This window comes from Athene cunicularia (assembly GCF_003259725.1).
Source record: "Athene cunicularia isolate RWA chromosome 1 unlocalized genomic scaffold, athCun1 chr1_part2, whole genome shotgun sequence".
Taxonomy (NCBI): domain Eukaryota; kingdom Metazoa; phylum Chordata; class Aves; order Strigiformes; family Strigidae; genus Athene; species Athene cunicularia.
In genome coordinates, this window is record NW_020799092.1 from 1,319,352 (window position 1) to 1,343,310 (window position 23,959).

A 23,959-nucleotide genomic window follows, 5' to 3' on the forward strand; every position below is an offset into this window, starting at 1 on the left:
CTGCCAGAAACCTGCCATCCAGGTAGAGTTGTGCACCAGCTGCCTCCCTCCCTCCTCTCCCAGAGCTTGCTGCCTGCCAGCAGGCAGGGAGAGCCAAGGGCCAGGACGTGCTGGCTTGTGTCCTGTGATGGCCAAGGAACAAGGAAAGAGAAACATTTACCTCCTCCCAGCTCCCTGCTCAGAAGTTCTCGAGGCAGGGAACAATGGGATGCTGCCCTTCTGCATTTCCCCTTTACTTGCCTCCCCATCCTCCCTATCCCATCCCCAGGGTCATGCCAGACCCAGTCCCCTGCACAGGTGGGGGGACCCACACCTCAGAGTAGCTCTGCCCTGTACAGCATGTGCTGAATGGCACAGTCTCCACTTTGGGTTTCTCAGGGGCTCCAATGTGCAGAGGGAAAAGAAAACTCCAGGGCTGCAACTTGCCTTAATACCCTGTCCTAGGGGTCACATGCCTTCCTGGAGGACCTGAGGACAGCTCAGAAATGGGGTCATGTCTCTCTCCCTGTGGTCCTGAGACCCCCGATGTACTGCAGGGATCACTCCAGTGGTTTCCTTGAACTCCAGGAGAGCCCTGACCAGTGGCTATGGGTGGGCTTCTGCCAGAGGGAGGAAATTGCTTCCCTGTTGTCCTCCCACTCCAAATCTGCCATGTGCCTGGTCCATCCTCACTATAAGGCAGCACAGCATGGACTCTGTGAGAAGGAGGTAGACATGTGCTTCATGAGCCAGGGAGCTGGGGGCCAGCAGGAAGCCAGTCTGCCACCATCCCAGCTGCCACTGGCCACTGCCACCCCGGGAGGCAGCCAATGGTGCTGGCAGCTGGCGGGGGAGGTTTGTTTTCCCTTCCCCAGGCATTAACCCCTGGCAGATAAGAGGGGCTCTGGGTGAGCAAACAAGGCCAGGGCAAGGCAAAACACATGTAGCCAGTCAGAAAAGCAGCTTCATGTCAAGGGCTCCCTCCACCTTGCCAGAGGCTTTGCCACCCTGGCACTGCCTGACTGCTCTGAGGTGACCCAAGGACAGGCAGCGGAGGCAGGCAGTATGGCAGGGGGGGATAGAGCCACACAGCGAGGGGTATCCCAGCACATGGGGACAGAAGGATGCAAAGATCCTGCATCGCCTCTCAGCATGCTGCCCTTCACAGCTGGGCCTGCTGAAGGGATCCAGCTCCATCCTGTCCCCCCAGCCCCTGAACGGGGACTGAGCCCAGGGAGGGACTTGTCCCCAGGCAGGGACCCAAACCACTGATGCTCTGAGGTGCCCTGCGTCCCGAATTTTCTCCTTTCCCCAGCTCACCCTCTCCTTATTGTCACATACATTGACAGGGGATCTGCTGATCTGAGTGCCCTTCCTGCTGGCCAGGGAGGTCATCATCCTGCCATTGTGCACCCAGCTGCTGCCTCCCCTCCTGCTCCCAGAGTGTGGGGACCCCTCCTGCCTTCTCCTCCAACCTCAAGCAATCACCTTCCTTGCCATGCCTCAGTTTTCCCTGCCTGCAGAGCAGCTGACCTTCCTGCACCCCCAGCTCTCTGCTGCTCCGACATGTCTGCCCAGCACCCAGGGACTCAGCCAGTGGAGGACAAAGAAACCAACATACAAACACTCCATTTTCCCTTCCTGCTGTCCCTCTTCCCTGAGAAGCAGGCAGTCCCCAGGCCGCACCCTCTCCCCAAGGGTTCATCTGAATCGCAAAAAAGGAGGGAGAGGTTTCTTGCTCCAGGAGCCCGAGCAGGCAGGCAGGGCACCGCTCCAGGAGGAGGTGCTGCCTGGGAGGGAAATCCTCAGCCTGTGTTGTGGCATCGGTCTGGCAAAGCTTCTATGCAGGGAGGGGAAACTGAGGCACACCAAGGTAGATCAGAGGGGTGAGGGAGAGCACATATTTTGGGGGTAAGGACTTTTTTTTCCTCCCCAGGAGGAGGGGCAAGTGAGGGGGACAGCAGGTAACAACCTCCCCACAGTTGCTCACGCACAGCCTTTAACCTCTTTAGTCAGTACTTGGGGTACAGCCAACATGGTTATGAAAATCCTCTCTGAGGACTTCACCATTCCTCTTACCTTGTTTAGGTGGCCAATGAGGGGACCAAGGCACTTGCCCTGTCACCCACTGCCCCATCCATGACTGGCTCCCACTCACTCAGCAGCAGCAGCAGAAGACAGTGGATTAACCCCTAAACCCGCAGCCAGACGCAGCTTCCAGAGGCCCCCGCAGCACCAGGGGTGACCCCAGACTCCCCCTGGGGGACACCTCTGCACCACTACTGGGGATATACTTGCTGCAGGTGATTTCATGGGCGCAACATAGTGCAGGGAAGCAGGGCGACAGGAACCCTTCCCACCTGCTGAAAGACAAGGTGACGTGAGCATTGGAGCAGGAGTGATGGGGAGGCCGGGGATGTGACAGGCCACCCCAGTGCTGGAAGCCCGGCAAGGACTGGTTCTGAGAGCTTTTTCAAAGGTGGGGGCAAGGTGAAGGGTGCAACATGAGCCTGGGGAAGCTGCCACTGCTCAGCTGGGTGTCAGGCTCTCATGGCAAGCGGCGGCTGAAGGCAGAGCTGACGCCAGACATGATCAGCCCGCCACTGGGGGACTTTCGGCACACCATGCACGTGGGGCACGGCGGGGACGTCTTCGGGGACACCTCTTTCCTCAGCAACCATGGTGGGGCCAACACGGCCAAAACCAACAACTTCTTCACCCGGACGCTGCAGCACGTCCGCCGGACACCGCTGAGGAGCCGGGGCAGCGGGAGTCAAGTGGGAACATCACCCGCCCCACCAGCTGTCTCACCCATCATCAAGAATGCCATCTCACTGCCGCAGCTAAATGAGGGGACATATGACAGCAGCAGCAGCCAGGGCTTGACCAGCAAGTTCTCCTTCAAAAGTGCCTCCAACAGCTTCTCCAAAACGCACCAGGCCTATGGTGAGTGAAGCATGGGGCAGAGGCTTGTGCCCAGGCACAGTGCATCCTCTGCAGCCCTTCTCCTTCCCTTGCCTCAGTTTCCCTATCAAGGGACTTTAGGCTCTCAGCAGAGACAGGACATTTAAGTGTCCCCAGTCCTGGTAATCCCTGTGAGACAGTAACCCTAACCTTGCTTTCAACTGCTTGCTCCTGCCCTTGGAGGATCTCTTCCCAGATGCCCTCCAAAGTGGAGCATGGATAGTTTCTCTTTTTCTCCTTCACCCATAGCCCCACACAGCTGGCAGCTTGTGTGGGGCAGTTGTAAGGAGGTGCCCCCATCTCCCCCCAACCCTACACCTTCCCCATGAGCAGCCTCCCTGAGGAAGGCAAAGAGGATGCTGGGACAGTGAAGCAGTACCCACACCAAGGTAATGAGGTCAAGGGGAACCATGGCACAGCCTTCCTCACCTCCATGTAGATGGTCCAACCCTGTCCCAACCCCTCCATCCTCGTGTGCTCCTCAAGGATCTCAGTCCCCCCACTTCCCCATTGCACCCACATCCCTCCTTGCCAGCCAGGGTCCAGGAGGGATCCTTGGGGAAAGGTTGTGGGAAGGACAGTATGCAACAGGACAGCTGGGTGGCTCTTTTCTGGCCTCACAGCACTGGGCAGTGGCTCAGCTTTTCCCCGGGGAGGGAGGTCTGGGGGAGTCTGGGGGCCCTGCAGCAGCCAGAGATGTCTGGCCTCAGAGGGAAAGGCAAGCTGAGACAATGCTGCCATCTCCTGGTCCCACCTGCCTGGCTCATCCCCCACCAGCATCTTATCAAGCCCAGAGCCCACCTGGAGACCCTCAGCTGTGACTCTGGGCTTTGGAGATGTCCACACAGACACTGGCCTGTCCTTTAGAGGCCAGCATCACCGATGGGAGCGTGACCTCCACACTTCGGTGGCAGTGTCCCTTGTCCCCCGCAGATGTAAGGCAGGCTTCCTTCCCCCTCACCAGCCATCTCTTCTGCTTCGCAGGGCTGGAGTCTGGGTTTTGCACCATCCCTCGAGGCCCTCGCTTGGAAAAGGCCCAAGAGAGCATCTTTCCTGGGGAAGCAGAGCTGAAGCGCTCGGACTCCCTGCTCTCCTTCCGCCTGGACCTGGGGCCCTCCCTGATGAGTGAGCTCCTCCAGGTGATGAGCTTCTCTGAAGCCAACGGGAGTGAGGCAGAGGAAGATAGCCCAGACCTCCCATGTGGTGAGGGGACCAAGGATGGGGTCCCTCCAGCACTGGGTGCATTCTATGGAGAGGACAAAGCAACATCCAGCTTCTGGGACCACTCCAGGCAGAGCAGCTTGTTGGGGGCCAGCTCACTGCCAAGACTGTCGGTCCATGCCAATGGAGAGGCACATGCCATCGAGGGCCTTGGAGAGGATCCTGCCTGGGCTTTGGGGCCAGGGGCTGTGCCCAGAGGAACACCATGGCAGAGGCACTGGAACAACGGCACCATCGAGGCAGGAGAGTTTGACCAGGCAGCCCAGGTCCTGGCTCGCCATTACGGTGGGACCAGCACCCCACGGAGCTCAGAGAAGGGTGAGGGTCCCCAGCAGGCCCGGACTCAGACGCTGTGGGAGAGCCCCAACAGCAGCTCACTGTGGTCACAAGTGACAGAGGAGAGCCAGTCCCCCAAGGCCACCTGGAACCAAGGAGAGGAGGAAGAGAAGGTGGAGGAAGAGGAGGAGGAGGCCAAGCTTTCCAGCCTGCAGGAGTGTTATGCTGGTGCCCAGGGAAGGCTCAGTAATTCCTTTGAGTATGCTGATGAGGAGGAGGATGATGAAGTCAAGGTGTAAACAGCCATCCCTCTCATCATGACCCCTTACCAGAGGCACTGGTGCTGGGGTCTTCACCCTCCTCCCAATCCCCCACCCTCTGGCACCAGTGTCACCAGCACACCTAGCAGGCAACATCCTTGCCAAGATGGGGACACTGGCGGGGCCAGAGGGGGGCAGGAGGAGAGCCTGTCTCCTGGGCAGCTCCCTGGGGCTGGGCCAGGCTGCTGCAGAGGGCTGTGAATCACAGCACCATGCATCCCAGCCCTTCCCTGGCCTTACTGTCGTTAGACATTCCCATGTGCCAAAGAAACTCCAAACTGCTTCCTACCTATCCTGTTCCCTCCAGTGCCCTCTCTGCCATCCCTCAGCCTGGGCCCACAGGTATGCCCAGGGACATGCCCCATCCTCCCACCAAAGTCCCCAACCACCCTCTGTGCTGGCACAGGTGCCCTCCTGGAAATATTCCCACCAACAGCTCTGGCATGTAGAGGATGGAGGTCTCCCCAGCTCCAGCTGGTGCAAGACCCTCCCATATAGCACATCTGTCTACCGGGGGAGGTCAGCTGGGGGCTCAAGGGGTAGGCAAACCCCACAGAGGTGAGCTTTCTCTTTTCCGTTCCCCCCCCAAAAGCCATGATCTCAGCACTCAGGAGGTGAGAGCACACACGAGATAATTGCCTTGCAGAGATAATGTCTTTCCACTCACCTCCTGCTGCTGAGCATCACTTAGGACGGCTCTGTTTCTCACCCCTGCTCCCTCGCAGCAGGGAGGGGAGAAACTTCTCAGCTGGCTGGAGGCAGAGGCAAGGTTGTCAGGTCACCAAATTTTGCAGTTCATGCCCTAAAAATTCCTTTCTTTCCCCCCCACCTCAGAACAAGGGGACTCCCACTTTGCAGCTACTCGGTCTGTGCCACCTCTTCATCCTCGCCTCCTCTACCCATTCTCCATATGTGCACCCCTCTTTCCAGTGCATGCCTTCCCAGGGGTACATGTGGAGAACAGCTAATGCCCCTTGCTGAGCTGCCCTGGGCGACACAGCCACCCTGGAACAAGCTGCCCCCCACGCTGCCCCGCGTGCAAACTGGCCCTCACAGAAGTGCCTTTGTGCCACAGCATGGAGCCGAGATGCTTGGGGGCTGAGGTCACCAGAGGGACCCTCACAGGACACCCCTTGTTCTCTGCAACAGGAATGCGTGTGCAGCGGGGGAAGATGCCGGGCCATGGCTCTAAGGCTCCGCTCCCATGCAGCTTACCCACCGCCCAGCTGCTTCTGGCAGGGAGCTCTTCAGAGCAGAATAAAGAGGCTCTGGCATGCATGCATGTGGTACATTAGAGTGCTGCTTGCAGTCAGGTCATCGAGGTTATGGGCAAGCCCATCTCCCCCAGCCTCCCCAGGCAGCTGACTCGTGCTGCCTGACAGAAGCAAGCTACCCCAGCAGCAGCTTCAAGGAGTCCCCCAGCTCTGGCCATTGGCACCCAGCAGGATCAGCCCTATCACCCCTGCACCCTCTGGGGCAGGGACCCCGGCTCTCAGGATGAGCTCCCCCTACCCTCTGCTTCCCAGACCATAACACAAGCTCCAGACCAAAGATCCATATCCGTGGAATATCCCTTCTGCCTCCACTCTGTATCCCATGCACTTATTGTTGTCCTTATTAAAAGTTTTGTTTCTAACTTCTCTCCTGGTGCCTCCCCTCAGCTGCAGTGACCTTATCATCTTCTTTGCTGTGTCTGCCTGTTCCCCAGCCACAAAATCCTATCCTCTCCACTCAGCAAGATTTGCCAGTACCTCTGGGATCCCTGGATTAACTAGCCCGGTACTTTGCTTCTCACCGTGGCTAACAAAGCAAGCTGCTATCCACCTAGCCCCATGTAGCATGCAGGAGGGTACAAGATTTCCTCTCCAGCCCAGCAACAATTCATTTGCAGCCTGAAGCAGATCAGTACCCTTCCCAAAGCTAGTTTGGCTACAGCTCTTCCAGCCCATCAGACATCCTCTGCCTGTGTACCTAGGCAGCAGCAAGCCTTGTGGGTTGGGCAGCAATGATGGAGAGGGAGGGCAGGGCAGCTGCCACCTTGCCTTGGACCAGGCTCTCCATAAGATGCTCTTCTATTCTGCCCTCCTCCCACCTAGGCTAAAGCACCCCGATGTTTGCTGTCATTCCTCAGTCTCACTTAAGACTGGCGAGACACTTTTTAATTAGAGCAGCATCATCTGATAATCAGCACTAATTGCCTGTAGTCCCATGCGAGAGACGCAGACTGGAAGGTGCTAAGCCACATAACCCAGCTGAAACCCCATCCTCCCTCCCCCACTGCCTTCCCCTGCCTCACTTTCTCACTGAAGAGGATTTGGTGGTGAAATGTCAGAGTAATGGGTAACCCGTCTGGAATGTGCCAGCAGGTAAGTGAGATAAGGAGGAAAATTGGAGGAGATAACTCTTTATCTCCTTATTGCCGGCAGGAATGCTGGCTCAGGGGCACACCTGTGCTGCCTTCCCTGTGCCACCATTTCGAGTGGTACCACTCTTGCTGGAGGGCAAGACACCCCTTCCTCCTGCCTGCTGGTCACCAGAGCAGCCAAGAGGAACCAGTGAAACTCATGCCCTGAGGTTCCCAAACCTAACATTTAATTATGTGTTTTTGGGGCACAGAATGCCACATCAAATGCCACACTGCTCACCGCCACACTTTTCTTCCCTTTCCCCTTCATCCCTCCCATCATTCCAAAAAACTCTGGTGCAAGAAGAAACGGTGCATTGTGATGAGATTATACAACCATTCCTGGAGCAATCACATAGCGTCCTCCCGAACCCTACCTAGAGCCTGCTTTGACCTACCTAATATCCATTCATCCTGGTCTGACCTGGAGAAACACCTGCTGTTATCTGGGAGCTACTTCCATCCAACAGGGGCTGCTTTCCTGTTGGTGAGAAAAAACCCCTGAGCTTTGTTGCTGTCTCTCACAGAGCCACAGAGGCAAAGATCTCACAAGAAGCCATAGCAGCTGGAGCAAGCAGTCTCCCACTGCTTGGGTTTTTATTCAAGCTAGGAAGCAGTGCCCATCAGTCCAGCTTGAAGGAGGTGACCCTGAAGCCTCCCTTGACGCTCATGTAGCTGATCTTGTTGTAGCAGTGTCGGTTGGGGAACTCCACTTCATGCCCATCCGGTAGTTTCACTTGGAATTTGTCTGCCAGCATTTCAATGATGACCTGGGAGAGAAGAGGGGAGGAAGGGCAGGAACTGGGGACAAGGAGACTAGGAGGTGAGCATCCAGTCAGAAGGCCTGTTAGACATGAAGGTTGGACCTGGTCCCTACAGCCTTAAGCAAGATGCTGGGGGCTTAGCTGAGGGTGATGCAGGAAATAAGCAGTTGACATCAAGGGTCTAAACTGCTAGATAGACCTGAGGACAAGATCTATCCTGCAGCTGCTTCAGCTACTCAGACTGTAAACTCAGAGCAGTTAAACCCAACTGTGTCTTTATACACCACACGGCTTAGATTTGCTCTGAACAGGGAAAAACAAACCTGTCACCCCAATGCCCTCAGCAGCTGCCTGTGACCAGGAAAAAGACCCTTCACTGATAAACACACACAAGCAGACAGGACAAGAACACATCACTGATCATTGCAAATTAAAGGGATTGTTCCCCAAAGCTGTCATCACCCTTCCCCAAAAGCCAGCCATGACTAAGGAAACAAGCTTCCTCTCCACCACAGTAGAAAAAGGACTGGTCTTAAATGAAGCCCTGTTAATGACTTGGGACATCAGGTGGGGTGAGACAGAAAGTAGGATAGGATCCACATCAGGAGGAAAGGGAGGACAGATTGGCAGCATGGATCCAGGAGTAGTGAGAAGAACTGAGGGAGAGGTTTTTGGACATTGCTCCAAACTCTGGGTTGTCTTAAAGCCTATGCTTGCACAGGAATGAACTAGGGAGAGAAATAAGGTAGAGCAGCAAGATCCTGCTTCCTGGAGATCCCCTTTACCTTCATACATGTCCAAGTATACTCACTTGCTGGGCAGGTATGAGGGTCAGGAAGCACTTACAAAGTCTGAGACAGACAGAGCTCATTAAAAGTTCCCAGAGGAAGCATTGGGGTTCTGAAGGAGTGGTGGATCAATCCTGGCAATCAGGACCAAAACCACAGAGGATGAGGGGATGTTGGGAGGAAGCAGGAGGCATTGGATGGGACTAGGAGCACTAGGGTACAGGAATCCCCACACCACACACATACCCCACAAGACCATGCCAGCACAGACCCCTCACCTTGATAGTGGAGCCCTTGGAGAAACAGAGGTGGTTATCACGATGCTCTGTCTGCCAGGCCTTGGAGCACCTGGAGTTGCAGACAATGACAGACTCACTGAAGCGGGGATTGAAGTGAAGTGCCAGATCCGAGGAGCTGCAGCCGAGATTGATGCTGAAGCTGTGGGTGAACAGGAGAAAGGTCAGCTGCATGGGCAGGGAAGGGTCTTGGAAGAACTGAGACCCAACACACATCTCTGCACCCAATTTCTCCATCAGTGTTGCAGGTGCTTAATGCCTCCTGTTTCCTCATTCTGCTCAGGCGCCAGGAGAGTTTCCATGGTGGTGGTGTAGGGGCTCCCCCAACGCTGAACTATGCTCATGTTTTTTGTATCTGGAGACCTTGGAAAGCCACCTCTTTCTGCAGACCGCTTCATTCCTGGCAAGTTGAAGTGGTTTCTTTGTACTTACCTGTCAGCATCATCAGATATCTTGCCCTTGACCTTCAGGGTATCCCCAGTCTTCATATCCAGGTTGAAGATTTCAAATTTTTCCTAAGGCAGAGAGAAAAATACTCTGTGGGGCTCTTTCAGCCATTCCTCCCCTGCCACTGCAAATGAGACAGTGCTGCTTGGAGAAGGTGCCCCAGCCAGGAGAACATCTGCTCTCAGCCAGTTTTCCCCTCATGGCCAAAACCCCTCCATGATGGAGGTCTTGCTTCTCATGAAGTGAGAGAAGAGCATGCTGAGTGAAGCCAGTAAGCAAGCAAAGACATCAGAAAGAGAGGAGATGAAAACAAGATTGTTCTCAGCACAAGACAAGGAGAGCATGACAGCAGAGGTACAAAGAGGGTTAAAGCAGAGGGGCACAACCCAGGGTTTGGTGGGCAGCATCGCCTGCAGCCCAAGCGATGCAAGCAGTGAGAACGGAGGTGGCTGTGGCTTGCTGGTTCCTCTCTCTGCCTTGCTGAGCTGGGGACCTGGGTGACAGAGGACAGGAACAGCAGCCCTTACAGCCATCTTCCTTGGAGGGTAGAGTAACCAGGCAGGGAACCACCAGCTGTTTAGCTCAGAAACGCTTCACACAGAGGACCTTACATCCCTAGACTTCCTTGTGGCTTACACATTAACAGCACCCCCGCCTCTGCAAGGCTCCACCAACGGCTATTAAACCAGGGGACTTTGATCCAAAGAAATAGCTTCCCTATGTACACTTCCTCTCATTAGGGACTTCAGGAGATTTAACCAATTCCCAGCCTCCTCGGTGGGCTCGCAGTGGAGGGACCACCATACACAGCCCTTAGGGGTGCCTACTCCAGACACCACATAGGACAAGCATCTACCCAGATGGCCATGGAGGTGTGACCACCATGTTCACTTATTTTCTGCATGTAAAAGTTGTACCAAAAGAAGCATTCCAGCTCCTTCCTTTTGTGGCAGGGGGCAGACCCCAAAATCTACATCAAAATGGTCCCCACCATCACTCCTCACAGTGCTCTGAGGAAGGGCTACAAGGGGCTCAGAGGAGAGGACAGCCAACACATCCCCTCTAGATGGCATGAGCTATGAACAGTTCTTTGCAGGAGTAGCATTAGTGGAATCCCAGCTCCTTCCCTTCTTATGGCTCTAGATTTGGGGCCAACTGCCTGGATTGCAGTAGCAATAGGTGGGAGCTCTCTGCAACCTCCCATCCAAGTTCCATCGAGACCCAAGCCTTTTAGTTTGAGGAGCCATGCACATCAGGTTCAGTAGCACCACCCTCCCTAACCCTGAGACATAGGAATGTTGTCCTCACAGGGGAGCATCACCCCTCCTGTCTTCTTCCCAGGTAAGAGCTATGAGTCAGCAGACAGTGACATTGTGTTCATTTGGTTGAACAAATCGGTGGTGTTTTACCAGACATCAGAAGTCAGTGAGAAAGCATGAGGGAAGGAGGCCAAGGCTCAGGAGACCAGCAATCCCTCAGCCCCCTCCCAAGCCCTGCAGAGAGTAGCTGAGTGCAGTCATTCTGCTGCTGGACAGCCAGCTGGAAGACAGCTTCTGCCCTTCCCCAAAACCTCCTAAAGCAAGCAGAGGTAAGTGCTGATAAGCACTCCTTCCCTGGAGGTGTTTCCTATTAGCAGAGGGTGATAAAGCCCAGCAGGCTTCAGGAATCTGTTTGCTCTTGAAGTCACTGAAGCTGTTGGTGAAACCTCCCTGGGCTGAGCATGGAGCCAGCAGGAGCAGGTGCTGGGACTGCAGTTTCTGGCATTGGGTCTGTTTCCCATCACACTGCTGTGTCCCACCTGCACACACCTTCACATCACCCTGCTCCCCAGCAGTCATCCCCGGGAGAACACAGAGCCCAGAACCCCCCTCTCAAAATATCGGAGCATCCCACTTGCTTGAAAGAAAGATGTTCCTTTCCAGCAACTCACATTGTCCCTTTGCAGGGACAAGGGCAGTACAAAGACAGTTTGCATAGCCACCATCAGGATGAGTTAGCTGAACTCACTTGAAGCCAGCCGAGAGAAACAACCCTTCTAGAACTCAAGAGATAACCTCCCAAGACAGATCCTAAACTCATCAGAAAAATCCTGTCTTACGTGGCTGGCCAGGGTGACACAGGAATGTTACGGCAGAGACAAGAATCATGTCCCAGGCCAGCAATGTAGAGGAGCCTTCCCCCCACTTCCCACACAGAGCAGACAGAAGCATCACTCTCACTGGGATTTATCCACTGATCCCACTGGCAGAGCGTGAGGCTGCCCAGGAGGGAGAGCAACACACGTCTGAGGAATGGGAAAAACTACCTGCACAGAGAGTTATGTGCAGAGCCACAATTACCACAGATGTGAGAATATGCAGGGAGGGAGACGGGTAGGAAAGAGGTACAAGCTGCTCAGAGAGGGGCTGTGAGATTTCCAAGTAACATTATCTCCCGCCCTACAATGCTCAGTAGGGGCGTTCACCCCCTTTTATTTGCCACTGGGAACAATAGTGGGAAACCAGGCAGCAACTCTGCCAGTGCTGGTTACTTCCTTCATCTGCAGAGCTGAGCCTCTGCATGATCACACACCAGTCCTGTGCAGATGGCCTCTCATGCAGGAGTATGTGCACCCCACATAGGAAGGGGCTGAGACTTTAGGGACCCCAGAAGAGCCAAAATTCTCCAGTGCAATTGGAGGTGGCAACTGGGATGATGAAAGAAGGGTGAAGGGGACAGGATGATACTTCCCTGCAGACACTGCAAAGCAGAAAGCATGGGGAAACAGTGATATGATGGGAAAGTAAATCCCAAAGAAAGTAAATCCCAAAGTAAATCCCAAAAATCCAGCTAAAAGGCATCTGTGAAGGAGGTGGAGGGTCTGTGCAGTGAGGAAAATATAAGCAATGATTGTGGAAGCTGGCAGCCACCAGTGCAAGGGATCCAGGAACCCTTCACCCCGAGAGAGATGATTCTATAATAGGGTACCTGACTGGGAGTGTCTCTCCAGGGGCCCGTATAGATGTTTATCCTGGCCAGAGGGCAATGGGCCTGTACTGGTATGGGATGCCCGTGTTCAAACCACTGGCACCAGAAGAGGCTTTGCTGAATTCCCAGAGGGTGCCTTGGAACAGCAGAGACCCAACAAGCAGTCACTGGGGCGACGGTGGAGGCCATGACCAACCTGAGGGCAAGGCAAGCTTCCAATAGGGAGCAAGCAGGCCTGCAATTTTGCATGGAGAAAACAAAAAAAAAAATCATATTTTAAGGAGGGAAGAGACCAATACAACCACGTTGGCTTTCAGCCAGAAGGGCGGCAGGGCAGGTCCTCTGCAGAGTGCTTTCACCCCATGAAATGTGGCAGCTCCATTTGCAGAGGTCCCATAAAGTAAGGTTTGGGGTTAACACTCCTTCCCACCCTTTCTGCTAGTCCTGGGGAGATCTCAGGCCACCAGGAGCACCCATGAGATCTAAGGACCCTTAGGGTGGATGCAGACAGCAGCACCTCATGTACCATAGCCTAGAGCTACCACCTCTACCACAGGGCTCCCACACAGCTGTTGAGAACAGACTGAATGCCACCTTCCCCAGCATGTTGCCAAGATCCTCAGCAGCATCATTGCTGGCAGCAGTATTTTGTTTTCTTACTCGAGCAGGAGATAAGCCAGCTAGGTATGAAGCCCTGAGGAAAACCACAGGCTTCCCCACTTCCCAGCCAAGGTAACCCAACCACCCCAGCTGTGAGAGGTTTCTCAGGGCCTTTTGTGGTGGTGGGCAGCCTTCAAAATCCCCAACAGCACACAAAAATGGTCCCCGCCATCCTTGCCCTGAGGAAGGGCTTCAAGGTGCTTGGAGGAGAGGGCAGCCAACATGACCTCTCTCATGGGTCATCACCAGACATGATGCTCAGCCCAGAAGGGAAGAGGGAAAGAGGGAAAGGTGAGGCAGCCACACCAGGTGTATGAATGCCTGTGCTGCTACCCCCTCACCAAACAAAGCTCTGCAAAAGAAGTGAGAGATCCCCTTAGCACCCTCTCAAAAGGCTGTGGTTTCAGCTCAACACTAGACACCAGAGAAGCAGCACAGGAGGAGGATGCTACAGAGAAGGAAAGGTGCCTGTGTCCCATTTTGCACTCAAGACACCAGGGAGTCTGTGCCATGGACTGGGCATTGATGTCTGCTTGAAGCTAAGGGAGATGGAGAGACCGACCATGCATTCTTTCTTAGAGTGGCAGCTGCTCACTACTATTATTTCCTACTGCTTCATATAATTTGTACTCCACAGCAAGCTATTGTCCCTTTCCACTGGCTATTTAATTCCTTGAATAGCCTCTTGGGAAGGATTTCAGTGCAGGAATAAAGAAAAAAGAAAAAACTCCACACAATAAATATCAAGTGGTGACCTGATTTAAACTGTGTTCTCTGACCTCATCTGGGCCCTGGTTGTGGTTCCTCCCAGCATTTGAGATCAAGCCACGTTTCTGCCTCAGTTTCCCCCTTTCATGAAGCCTAGGCAGGGAATGCTCCCTGCCTTAGAGGGGTGGATTTCAAGAAGCTGAACTCTGGACTTTCAGAGGCCAGGGCTCAGGACACCTTGTGATGGAGCTGCTCAGTCCTCCACCTACCAGTCACAGAAATTCCCATAGGTTTGGTGGGATTGGTTTCCCCTTTAGTCAAGGGGTGTTGGTTTGCCTCCCAGCAGACAGTGCTGCAACCTTCACCCAACTAATCCCTAAGCGTTGAAAACCAGCCAGTTTCCTAATGGAGAAGGACAGAGAGAACAAGAAGTACTTACCTCAGCCAAACACTGAGGTAAGCAGGAGACTGGATAAGCAGGTCTGTGGATCTGGAGGGCGTGTACAAGAGAGGATTGTCCAGGAGAGGCAAGAGAAGCCAAGGCAAATGATGAGCACAAGGAAACTGGTGCCCATGAGCAAACCTCCTGCCTAAGAGGTTAATCAGAGCAGGATGGCTCCTCGAGGGAAGTCATTGAAGTCTCTGCATTTGGATCAACTAAAATGGGGAAGGAACAAAGCACTGGAGGTAAATCTCCTGCCACCCCTCATGACCCAGCTCCCTGACAGTGCATCACCTGGAGCCCCTGTGGTAAGTATGGAAATAGCATCCATGCTCTGAACCTGGGGACAAGGGATTAGAGGGCTATCAGCCTCCAATAGGCTGTCCACCAGCATCACTACCCTTCATCTGTATGGTGCAATTTCTCTTTCTTAGGATGCGAGGAATAAGGAGGAGGAAGATCAAAGCTAGCTGAAGAGCTGAAATGTGGGAAAAAACCCCACCTTTCTTCCGGACTAGGGGCAACAGTGGAGGGAACCTGCACCAAGCAGTGGAGCAGATCAAGAGCACAAGGGAGGGGGTAGCCTCAGAGCCTCCATCTCTCTCTCTCCTTACCCTGTCAGAAAGGTGGTGGTGCCACAGTGACTGGCATCTCCCATCTCCATGGTGAGCTCAAATGTGCTCTGATGGATGGTTTCCATCCCCAGGGCCAAGTTATATCCTTATACCTCTGCAGGGGACATCTCACTCGGGCAGCTCTGAAGTCTGTGGCAACACTTTTGTGTGCTACAAGTTATGCACAGAGAGGGGAGGAAGGTAGTTCACATGCATGGGAGCTGGCTCATAAGACATCAGGGTCATTTAATCAAAATAAGCAGCTAGATGATCATGTCTTGTGAGTCCTCAGCTTGCCTGAGGGGCAGGAAAATGAACACAACCAGCAGAGAGTGGAGAAGGGTGGTCAGAGGACTGATTACATGCCAGACAGTTCTGTTTCCAGCCTTCAGCTCTAATTCTTTCCCTCATGGGGGCATGCCAGCAATGTGTGTTGTGGAAAAGGCTTTCAAAAACACATCTGGAGATTAAAAATGCACTTTTGTTGAAAGCTTCCCTACTGGCAAAGAGAAGATATATAGAAGGCTCATGGCTTCCCCCTCTCCTGGACTTTTGGGATCTCCCAGCTTTATCCAGATTTGCTGGATGAGATATTATAACTTTAATGGGAAAAGGATCTTCCAGAGAGCTCTCCATAAAGGATCAGCTTCATGAGGTATTATGCTTCACTCCCACCTTGTTAAGATCTCCAACAGTTTTATCTTACCATTGAGTAAGGAATATGGCAGCCCCTTCATCTTGCACATGGGGAAACTGAGGCACAGATACCCAAGTTCAGACCCAAAAAACCCTCTTCTTCTTTAGATTCTCATCTTAAACCTCCCATGGACAAGTTTGTGGGTTGTTTTTGTTTTTGTTTTTTTTTTTAAATCAGCTTGGCAAACCTGTCCTAGAAGCTAAAAGGAAGCTGGGCTCTCTTGGCTAAATGGAGCTCAAGTATCAGAGATGCTGATCTCTCACCACAGCAACTACTATCAGTAGGAGGTACTGAGCATTCAGTGACTCTGAAAAATATCAGCCTTTGGGACAATTAAGTCCAAAAACCCAAGGCATGCAAAATGAATGGATGCCTTCCAACAGTGGAAGTCAGGGGACTTCCGAGATGCCCCAGGCCCAACTCCCCTGACTTCAAGGGGACCATTTCCCCACAGCAAAGAAAGTGTGAGGCCAGCTGGCTGGAACTCACATAAGCAAAAAGAAACATAGTGTTGCGCCATACACAAAAGGTCCATGGGGACCTCCCTCCATTGAGCTCTGAGCAGCCATCCTGGATTCAACCCCACAGGACAGCAAGGGTATGCAGTGAGAGTGACTGCCCCATCCCCACACAGTGGTCCATCCTGCACAGGGAGAACAAGGCTGCTGGCACTGTGTGACTCACTTTGAGTGCAAGCCCAGGCAGGTTAGACAACTCTGAAGACTTGCAGGAATTCTTCAGACAAGCAGAATCCATCTGAGTCACAAACATGAGGCGTGATGCCAAGGGTGGCTCATCCACTGGGGAAAAAAAAAAAAAGAGAGAAAGAAATGCTAAGGGAGAAATAGCAAGTTTTGAAAAGCCACAAGAATTAGCAGCTCATGGGCTGGAAAGAAGGGAAGAAAAAAAAAAGTCTGTTCTCCCATGTTCACATCACTAAAGTCAAGTGTCCCTCATCTCTGCCGGGAAGCAGCAGGCCACTTTAAGACCCATCAGCTTTGAGAGGGTCTGAAGGGGCAACCCTCCCTGGATCTAAGGCCATGGCTGAGGTCTGCAGAGGAAGGGGTTGTCAAGTCAAAACTATCTGTTGCTCCAAAATCAGCTTGAACAAAAAACTCCCTTTGATGGCCCTGCAAAATGAAATGGTAAAAGCCAAACCAGATGGAAATGGGAAAGAAAAGCTGCCAAAAAAAAAGGGAATCCAAATCCCAAAATGACTGACTCAGTGCAGGAAATGGGCATCTAAAGAGGGAGCTGCAAGCATCTGAAAAAGACCTAAGAAAAGACCAGGGCCACACAGACAACTCTCCCTGTTCCTCTCCTCCCCCCTTCCAGAGCAAGCCACTGAGAAAAGAGTGGATGGAGCCTGACCTGCTGAAAGAGTGCCAAAGGCAACCAAAGTGCAGGAGGTCCCAACTCTCACTGACACAAAGAGTGCTGAATTACCTTTTCCCTGCTTTCCGGTGAGGAGCTACAGCCACAGCCTTGCTTAGAGTTGCCACTAGGTGAAGAAGCTTTTGAAGCCAGCACCTGAGCCTGCTGGGTCATGGCACTGTCCACACCGTACCACAGGGAGCAGGGCAGCAGCTGGGACCCCTCGTCTCCTTTTCCAGCACTATACTGGGCACTAAGGGACACCCTGTGCATTTGAGGACACCCTGTTTTGATGACCAGTCCCATACGTTCATACTGTCCCTCCTCTGTACAGCTCCTGTGAGCCTCTGTTCCTGTTTTTGACCCATTCCATGTAGCCCGTAGTACATAAACGCTCACTTGACCATAGTGGATGTTTATTTTGCATTCCCAGCAGGGATGCTAGGCTGTTGCCTCTGGCTCTCTTTCTGTGTCTCTTCCTGCTGTCCTTACTTTTCCCACCATTGGCAACACAGCCAGGCCAGAACCTGGCTGTGTCTCTCTGGCTGACCCCAGGTTTCTTTGCACTGCTCCTGCTGAGAGCTGCCCAGTAGCAAAGCAGACACCTGACTTTAATTGCAGTCAGATTCCTGGATGGAGAATGCTTGCTCCCGAGAGGGGTATTACAAACTAAATGCTTTGAACACAACTCATACCAGACAAATCTTATCATATCCCAGGCTAAATAGCCCCAAACACTTTGCTATCCACCATGAAACAAACAGACTTGCCAAGCCAGGAATTCTGATAAGAACAGTGCAAGGAGGACCAGTGGCTTCAACTGCCAGGCAAGTTCCCATCTGCACACAGATAGCTTATCTCTTCTGTCGAGATGGGACATGAATCAATGTCTGCTGCACAACAGCAGGGAAAAGCTAGTGGAGACCTGCTCTCTGGTACTGCACACACATGTAGCACTCCTTACAACACCATCCCTGAGGAACATCTCTATTACACATTCAGTCTTATTAGGCAAGGGGTGGGAATCTTTCCTGCACAAGTCCAGCAGAGACGCAGCTCCCCAGGCACCCAGATCAGGATGAGCTGAAGAGTGCCTAGTGTCTACTCTGGACACTGCAGGAGCAGCACAGCAGCTAGAGGATGGCTGGAGGGAAGAGGTCTCATAGCCCACTCCTAAGCCATGTTATGACACTATTGCTTTTAACTGCATCGACTCCCAGCACGCATCCTCTTCCCAAAATTCAACCAGAGCACCGCTAAGGGGAGGCAAGCTACTCAAGTTGCAAAGCTACTTTGTGTGAGGAGGGAGGTGGAAAGAGTAGCAGCCTCTGCTGGGAGCATCTCCTCCTCCTGCACAGAGGAGGACTTGGGCTGCCAATTGAGGATGGCAAAGGTGCAACGTGGTTGTGGTGAGATGCAGACCATGGACACTGCCTTTGAAATGCCCACTGGGTTGAGAGGAGCAGCAGTGTGCTGCCTGAACACAGCCCCTCCAGACAGGGACAAGACAGAGGCCTTTGGGACACACCCATAGGTGTGCACCTGATCCTTCTTCTGGTTGGGGAATTCATCCATGAGCAGCACATCAAATGGGAGATACACGAGCTCTGTCCCTGTTCTGCTCCCTGAGTGAGTTCCCAAGCCTGATGTAGTTTGAGGTGGCAGGTGAAACAGGACAGAGGTGTGCATGCGTGGGAAGCCCTTGCAGAATCATATGCTCCATGGGCAACATGATGGGCTCCTTGTTCTGCCTGCCTGAGGCAGGAGAGCCAGAGGGGCAAATACAACAAGTCTGTGTACCCGGGCCTGTCTGATTCCCTGCATCCAGGAGCTGGCCCCCACACCCCATGACCTCATGCATTTGGGCAATGTTTCCTAATAGCAGTGTCTCTCCCACCCCACAAGTTAGGAGGTCAAATGTGGCCAGTGATCACTAGCACAGGGTGTAGGACACTGAGTCACAACCCTGTGTTCAGCTGTGACCAGAAGACAGAGAGTTTCCCAATTTCAGCCTGGTGCGCACACCCTCCTACCCCACACACTAACCTACAACCTGTTGTGGTGTGACATTTCCCATCTTCAGAGAGGGAAAAAGTGGAAAATGAGGGGACAAATATGCAGACTGCAGGGGACTGCACTTTCAAAGCCTAAGCAAGGAGCACAGCACAGCTCCCATCCATGGGGTTAAATGCTCGGCAACACCAAAGTCCTGTTGGGAACAGTCCCCAGCCCATCTTGTCCCCAGCTGTGCCTCCTGGGCTCTGTGTCACTGCTAGCTGGCACAGCCCAAAACCATGCCAGGGAGGGTGCTAACAACCACATGAGCCATCATCCCAAGGCAGTGCTTAGGCCTGACCCTGCTCTTGTTGTGCTTACTAAGACAGATGAAGCCAGAGGGACCAGAAGGGAGCCTTCAGAAGGCCAGGTCTACAGGCTCAGGATATCTGCATATGAAGATTCTGCATCTCCCTCCTCCTGAGTCATGGTTTTCTTTTTATTCCTAACCCTACATCCACCATGCCCTGGCACTTTCACTCCTTCCTGCTGCTCCTTTCCACCTCCAGAAGTGGGGCTGAAGCTGGCTGCGGTGTCAAGCAGCAGAGGCCAAGCAGCCAGGCTGGAGTGAGAGAGTTGCTGGACTGCCTCTTCCTGCCATTTCACAGTCCGGACTTAAGCCAGCACTGAAGTTTCCTAGGGAACCTGAGGCAGCTGCAGCCAAAGCAGGATCACTGGCAATAAGGGATTTTCAAGCTCAAGCCAAAAACCATCTATTCAGGCTCACCAGCTGCCAAACCTGGGCTAGCTGCACAGCCGAGCACATGTGCATTTGGCAGAGGGTCACTCCGCAGCGGGAATGCCTCCCCCCTGTGCCACATTGTAAAAGAGAGGCTGCACATGGCTGCGTCTCTGAGCTCCCCAGGCAGCTGCTACACTAAACATCCCCGGCAAACCCTTCACTAAGTCACACTTCGTTGTCACCGCAATGCAGGGATGTATTCATCATCCTGGCCTGGGGATTTGCCGCAGCTGGCCTCCCTGATCTGTTCCAGGATGCCTAGCTTCATGTCACCAATCTCTGCTCAGATCAGGTTTGGATGCCTGTGAAAAATGCCTTTGCAATAGGATTTTTCTCCTTCTCCTTCTCCCTCCTGCTGTTCTTTAGAGCCAAATGTACTTCAGCAAAATCCAGGCTCTTAAACCACTTTTTCCCAATACTTGTGCTTTCTAATGACATCTCTTCCATCTGCTAGCAATAACATAGCAAGTCTGGGCTAGAGCAAGAATAGGTGAACCTCTTCACCTTTTCAAGTGCCTCTCAACACCTGAATCCCAAGTGCACTGTATTGGTAGCAGATCTGTTCCTGCCTGGAGCTGATCTCATCAGCAATGCAGTGAATGACTTCATCAAGGCTCCCTCTTGCGGGCTGGGGGCCTTCAATGCACTTCAGCCCCATAAATACAAGCAGTTTTCTCTAAACTGGCAGGTTGTCCTCTCCCTGTTCTGTTTTTGTCTTACCCAGATACATAACCTATCAACCCCCAAGCCATGACTATGACTTCTATCCTGTCAGTTTTCTTTCATCTTTGCCTGCTGCTGCTACTGTTCCTCAGCAGCAAGAGCATTCCCATGTTCTCAGAGCGTCTCCTGACTGTCCTGGACTCTCTTGGGAAGACATTAGTGGCCACAGCAAATCCAGGTGAGCCTTTCCCAGGGGGTAATGAGGCACTGACACTCCCTGCACTGGCCAGGAGGGCACTGCTGCCCACTCAGTTGAAGGATCAAGACACCACTTGAGTTGCCCAGTCTGGAAGGAAGGCTCGAACACAAGGAAGTGGAAAGCTGCACAGCTCACCTTTAATTCTGGTATTTGCTTCTCTCGGTTGCTTGTCCCGCTGAGCCAGTTGCTCTGACAGAACCAACTTGGAAAGGAAATTTAGTATACAGAGGTCAAGGCAATTCCCCAAAGGAAGCAAGTGCCATTATCCCCATACTAACGACTGGAGAAACTGAGGCAGCAAGCATAGCTGTGCCCTTCCTTGAGTTTTGCTCCTAGACATGCTTAATTGCAGAGATCTAGCCAGAAGGTTTTCTGATCCCTTATCCAGCATCCTGTTTCCTCATTCTGTTCCTGAAGTTGTAGAAGGATGTCTTTGATCACTGGGAACAGGTCTTCCTACAGTGAAAAGGGAAATGCTGAAAGAAATGGAAGGGAGCAATCCTGGTGAATGACTGCATACCACAAGAAAGTGCTGCATATGAACAGGAAGGAGACATTTCCTATTAAAGGAGCTCAAACCTGCTCTCCCTCTAGAGAAGTATGCAACTCTATACTTGCCTCTCTAATTGCAACCCTCCACTGGGAAAGGTGCTTAAAAGTATTGCGAAAGAAAGATTAGCCAAGGTCAGGAATAGCAGGGCTGCAAATCCAGAGGATTGCGTAAGAGATGCATGGTCCGAACTGATGTCAGGAGAGGTGCTGCCAGCCCTGTTTCAAGAGAAAGTAGTAGAGGTAAAACTGAGCCCAAAACCCCAGGAACTGGCTGCTGCCGTCAGCCAGAGCAAGAAAACAAGAAAAGGGAACAGAAGACCACGGTACCAAGCTTCAGGAAAGTGAAAGGTCTCTAGCAGAATGCCTTGCCAAGGAAAGAAGAATGTGACAGGGGAAAGGGAACCTCACATCACGGGCCAGAGTCGATGACCCAGCAGGAAGCCCACAAAAGCTCTTGCTGCTGCACACAAGCCCATCTGAAAAACATCACAGCTTTTGCATAAACACACAAGGCAGAGAAACCAAACAAACACTGGGACAGAGCGAGGCTGACAGGGTGGCTGGCTGAAGACGACCTGGTGGGTGGCAAACCCCTTTGCCAAGCGACCTGGCCACTCCTGCAAGGCCATCTTCCCTTCCCGACTGAGGGTGTCGCTTGTTCTGCGATTCACCTCGACTGTACAGGCAGCAAAAGCTATTTGCTAAACCCAGGTTGATCAGGCAGCAGCTCTCCTGCCTGCTGCTGCCCTCTGCAGGACAGCCTGCATCAGGGCCTGCCAAACCTGAGATCCCGCACCCCTATGCCAGCACAAGCTTTCCTTTCACCAGGATGCAAACTACCCAGGCCTCCAGCTTGCACATAATCACCTTCCTCTGCAACTGGCTACGAGCTAATTATAGTTCCAGTACTTTCATTCTGGAGCAGTGTTAATTACAACACAGAGTGTCTCACTGCATCCAAACCTAGTTTGGGATTCCAGCTGTTGTTAAAAATAAATCGAGAAAGAGAAGAAATGTTTTTTTCCCTCACACATCATCTAGCCAGTGTTACAGGGAGCAAAATTCAGACTCAGGTAGGTTTCTTTGTTGCCCTTATGGTCCTTGTTATATGGAAAGCAGATGTAACTGAAAGGGAGACTCCTAAATCTATGAGAAACAAAAGCAAGGTTTGAAAGGCCACTGCTGACATGGCTGTTATGCATGAGTTCACTCGCCATTATTTGCAACCAGCTGAAAAGAGGTGCAGCCTTCCGTTCATCCTAGACATGCTAACCACTGGGTGTTGCCAAAGAGAAGAAAATAAACAATCTTGAGACTCAGACAGATTGAAACCTGAGGAAAAGGGGACTGTGAAATACCAGACTGCAAAACCACTCCTTCAGAGGCATGGCTTTGTGGGTTGGATAGAAGAGATGCATGCTTTCTATGCAGATTGTACATGACCCAGAAGAGCAATATCTAGGCCTCAGTCTCCTAAAAATGACTTAAGGATTCTCAGAAAAATCAGAGAGGTAGTAACGACAGGCAAGGCTGACTTATAAGATTAAAATAACCTGTGTAAAACCTGTCTGAACACAAGCAGAGGAAAGGATGTGGCAATTTACTATGAAAGGTATTTTTAAAAAAGGCTTTGTGATGCAAGGCAGTAACAGTTAAAAAAAGAACTACATTTAAGTGTCAAAAAGTACTTTATAATGTCCCAAAAATCCCCCCCAAAACAATGGCTATCCATAAGGAAAAGACATTAGGTGTGACATCCAGGGCAGTTCCCTTGCCTGCCATGTGCGGAATTAGCGCTGTAAATGAGTAACCTGACACAGGACCACTCTGACTCAGATATCTGTCTCCAAGGTTAGGCGCTTTAAGGCTGAATAGGCTGTATCATACTCATAGAGGCTCCAGCGGGCAGCTTTGAACACCAGTGCTGAAGAGGTGCTCTAGGGACTCTTCAAACAGGTGGAGGCCTGCACTCCCAAAGGTCATTGAGTTGGCACCTTTCACTGGCATTATTTCAAAAGAATTTAAATCACCACAGGAACATGGGCACACCGTTCCTTCCAAGACCACTGGAGCACAGAGAAACAAGTAGTATTAAGTAACACAATTAGTGCTGGCCTGAATTACCAGAGCTGCAAGGAGAAAGAGGACAAATGGAGTTTCTGTTCCTGCAGCCCTTAGTTATTTCCAGGGCTTTACCAACCACCCCCCCGCCGGCTGCTCTGCCAGGTCAGAGAAGGCCAGGCTAGGCCCTGCCAGGAGAGGACTGGCAGCTATTTAAAGATGATTCAGCCCGGGACACGGGAGTTCTCTCACTAGTATTTGTAATATCTCCTAAAGCACCACCCACCCCCCGTAGACGCCGTCCACACAGCCACCAAAGAGCAGGGCCCCGGCCACCACCCCAGGGGCCGACGCCAGCCCCCTGGGGGCCGGGCGGGCCCGCACCGCGCATGCGTCGGAGCCGGCGGACCCGTGTCCTTTCAGAGGACATGCAGCTCCCCGCTAGGCGGAAGTGTTCGGCCTCTGAGTCGGAAGTGGCCTCACCTGCCAGTGCGAGGGCTCTTCCGGGAAGGGCCGGGTAGGCTGGTTTCCGTGAAGCACCTGGCTCCGGCCGCCTGGCCTGCTTTGCTCTCCCCTGCTCTCGATGTCCTTTTCCTGGAGACCTTCTGCTTCCTTCCCCATGCTTGCGCCTTTCTTTCCCCTGCGCGGTGAACTCTATCGTGGATTGGGGGCGCACTTCGGCAGGGGGCGCGCGGGGAGCGGGGTG

General features: G+C 52.8%; 3 protein-coding genes across 10 annotated transcripts in view; 2 read left to right on the forward strand and 1 right to left on the reverse strand.

The window, feature by feature from the left end:
* Positions 1-2,100: 2,100 nt before the first annotated feature.
* CDC42EP1 (CDC42 effector protein 1) lies at positions 2,101-6,399 on the forward strand. The gene is made up of 2 exons (XM_026868664.1): positions 2,101-2,925; positions 3,928-6,399. The coding sequence occupies exons 1-2, from the start codon at positions 2,484-2,486 to the stop codon at positions 4,737-4,739; spliced, it is 1,254 nt and encodes a 417-aa protein (XP_026724465.1). The 5' UTR covers positions 2,101-2,483; the 3' UTR covers positions 4,740-6,399.
* Positions 6,400-7,347: 948 nt separating this feature from the next.
* Positions 7,348-23,902, reverse strand: LGALS2 (galectin 2). Of its 7 annotated transcripts, none has more exons than XM_026867882.1 (7): positions 16,232-16,340; positions 14,851-15,147; positions 14,234-14,451; positions 12,427-12,661; positions 9,445-9,527; positions 8,995-9,154; positions 7,352-7,934 (listed from the first exon to the last, which is right to left on the reverse strand). In XM_026867882.1, exons 4-7 carry the CDS (start codon positions 12,613-12,615, stop codon positions 7,788-7,790), a joined length of 579 nt encoding a protein of 192 aa, XP_026723683.1. In that variant the 5' UTR covers positions 12,616-12,661; positions 14,234-14,451; positions 14,851-15,147; positions 16,232-16,340; the 3' UTR covers positions 7,352-7,787. The 7 variants fall into 7 exon arrangements, with proteins under 7 accessions (XP_026723685.1, XP_026723683.1, XP_026723682.1 ...); XM_026867881.1 differs by lacking the exon at positions 14,851-15,147 and adding an exon at positions 15,557-15,669 and having other exon boundaries at positions 16,232-16,274; XM_026867884.1 differs by lacking the exons at positions 14,234-14,451; positions 14,851-15,147 and adding an exon at positions 23,737-23,841 and having other exon boundaries at positions 7,348-7,934; positions 12,623-12,661; positions 16,232-16,347.
* The window catches only part of GGA1 (golgi associated, gamma adaptin ear containing, ARF binding protein 1), a 10,984-nt gene continuing 10,829 nt past the window's right edge, over positions 23,805-23,959 (forward strand). For both annotated transcript variants that reach the window (XM_026867876.1, XM_026867877.1), the window contains exon 1: positions 23,805-23,912. In XM_026867876.1, the coding sequence (XP_026723677.1) occupies positions 23,837-23,912 (76 nt within the window). In that variant the 5' untranslated portion in view covers positions 23,805-23,836. The remainder of the gene's footprint in view (positions 23,913-23,959) is intronic.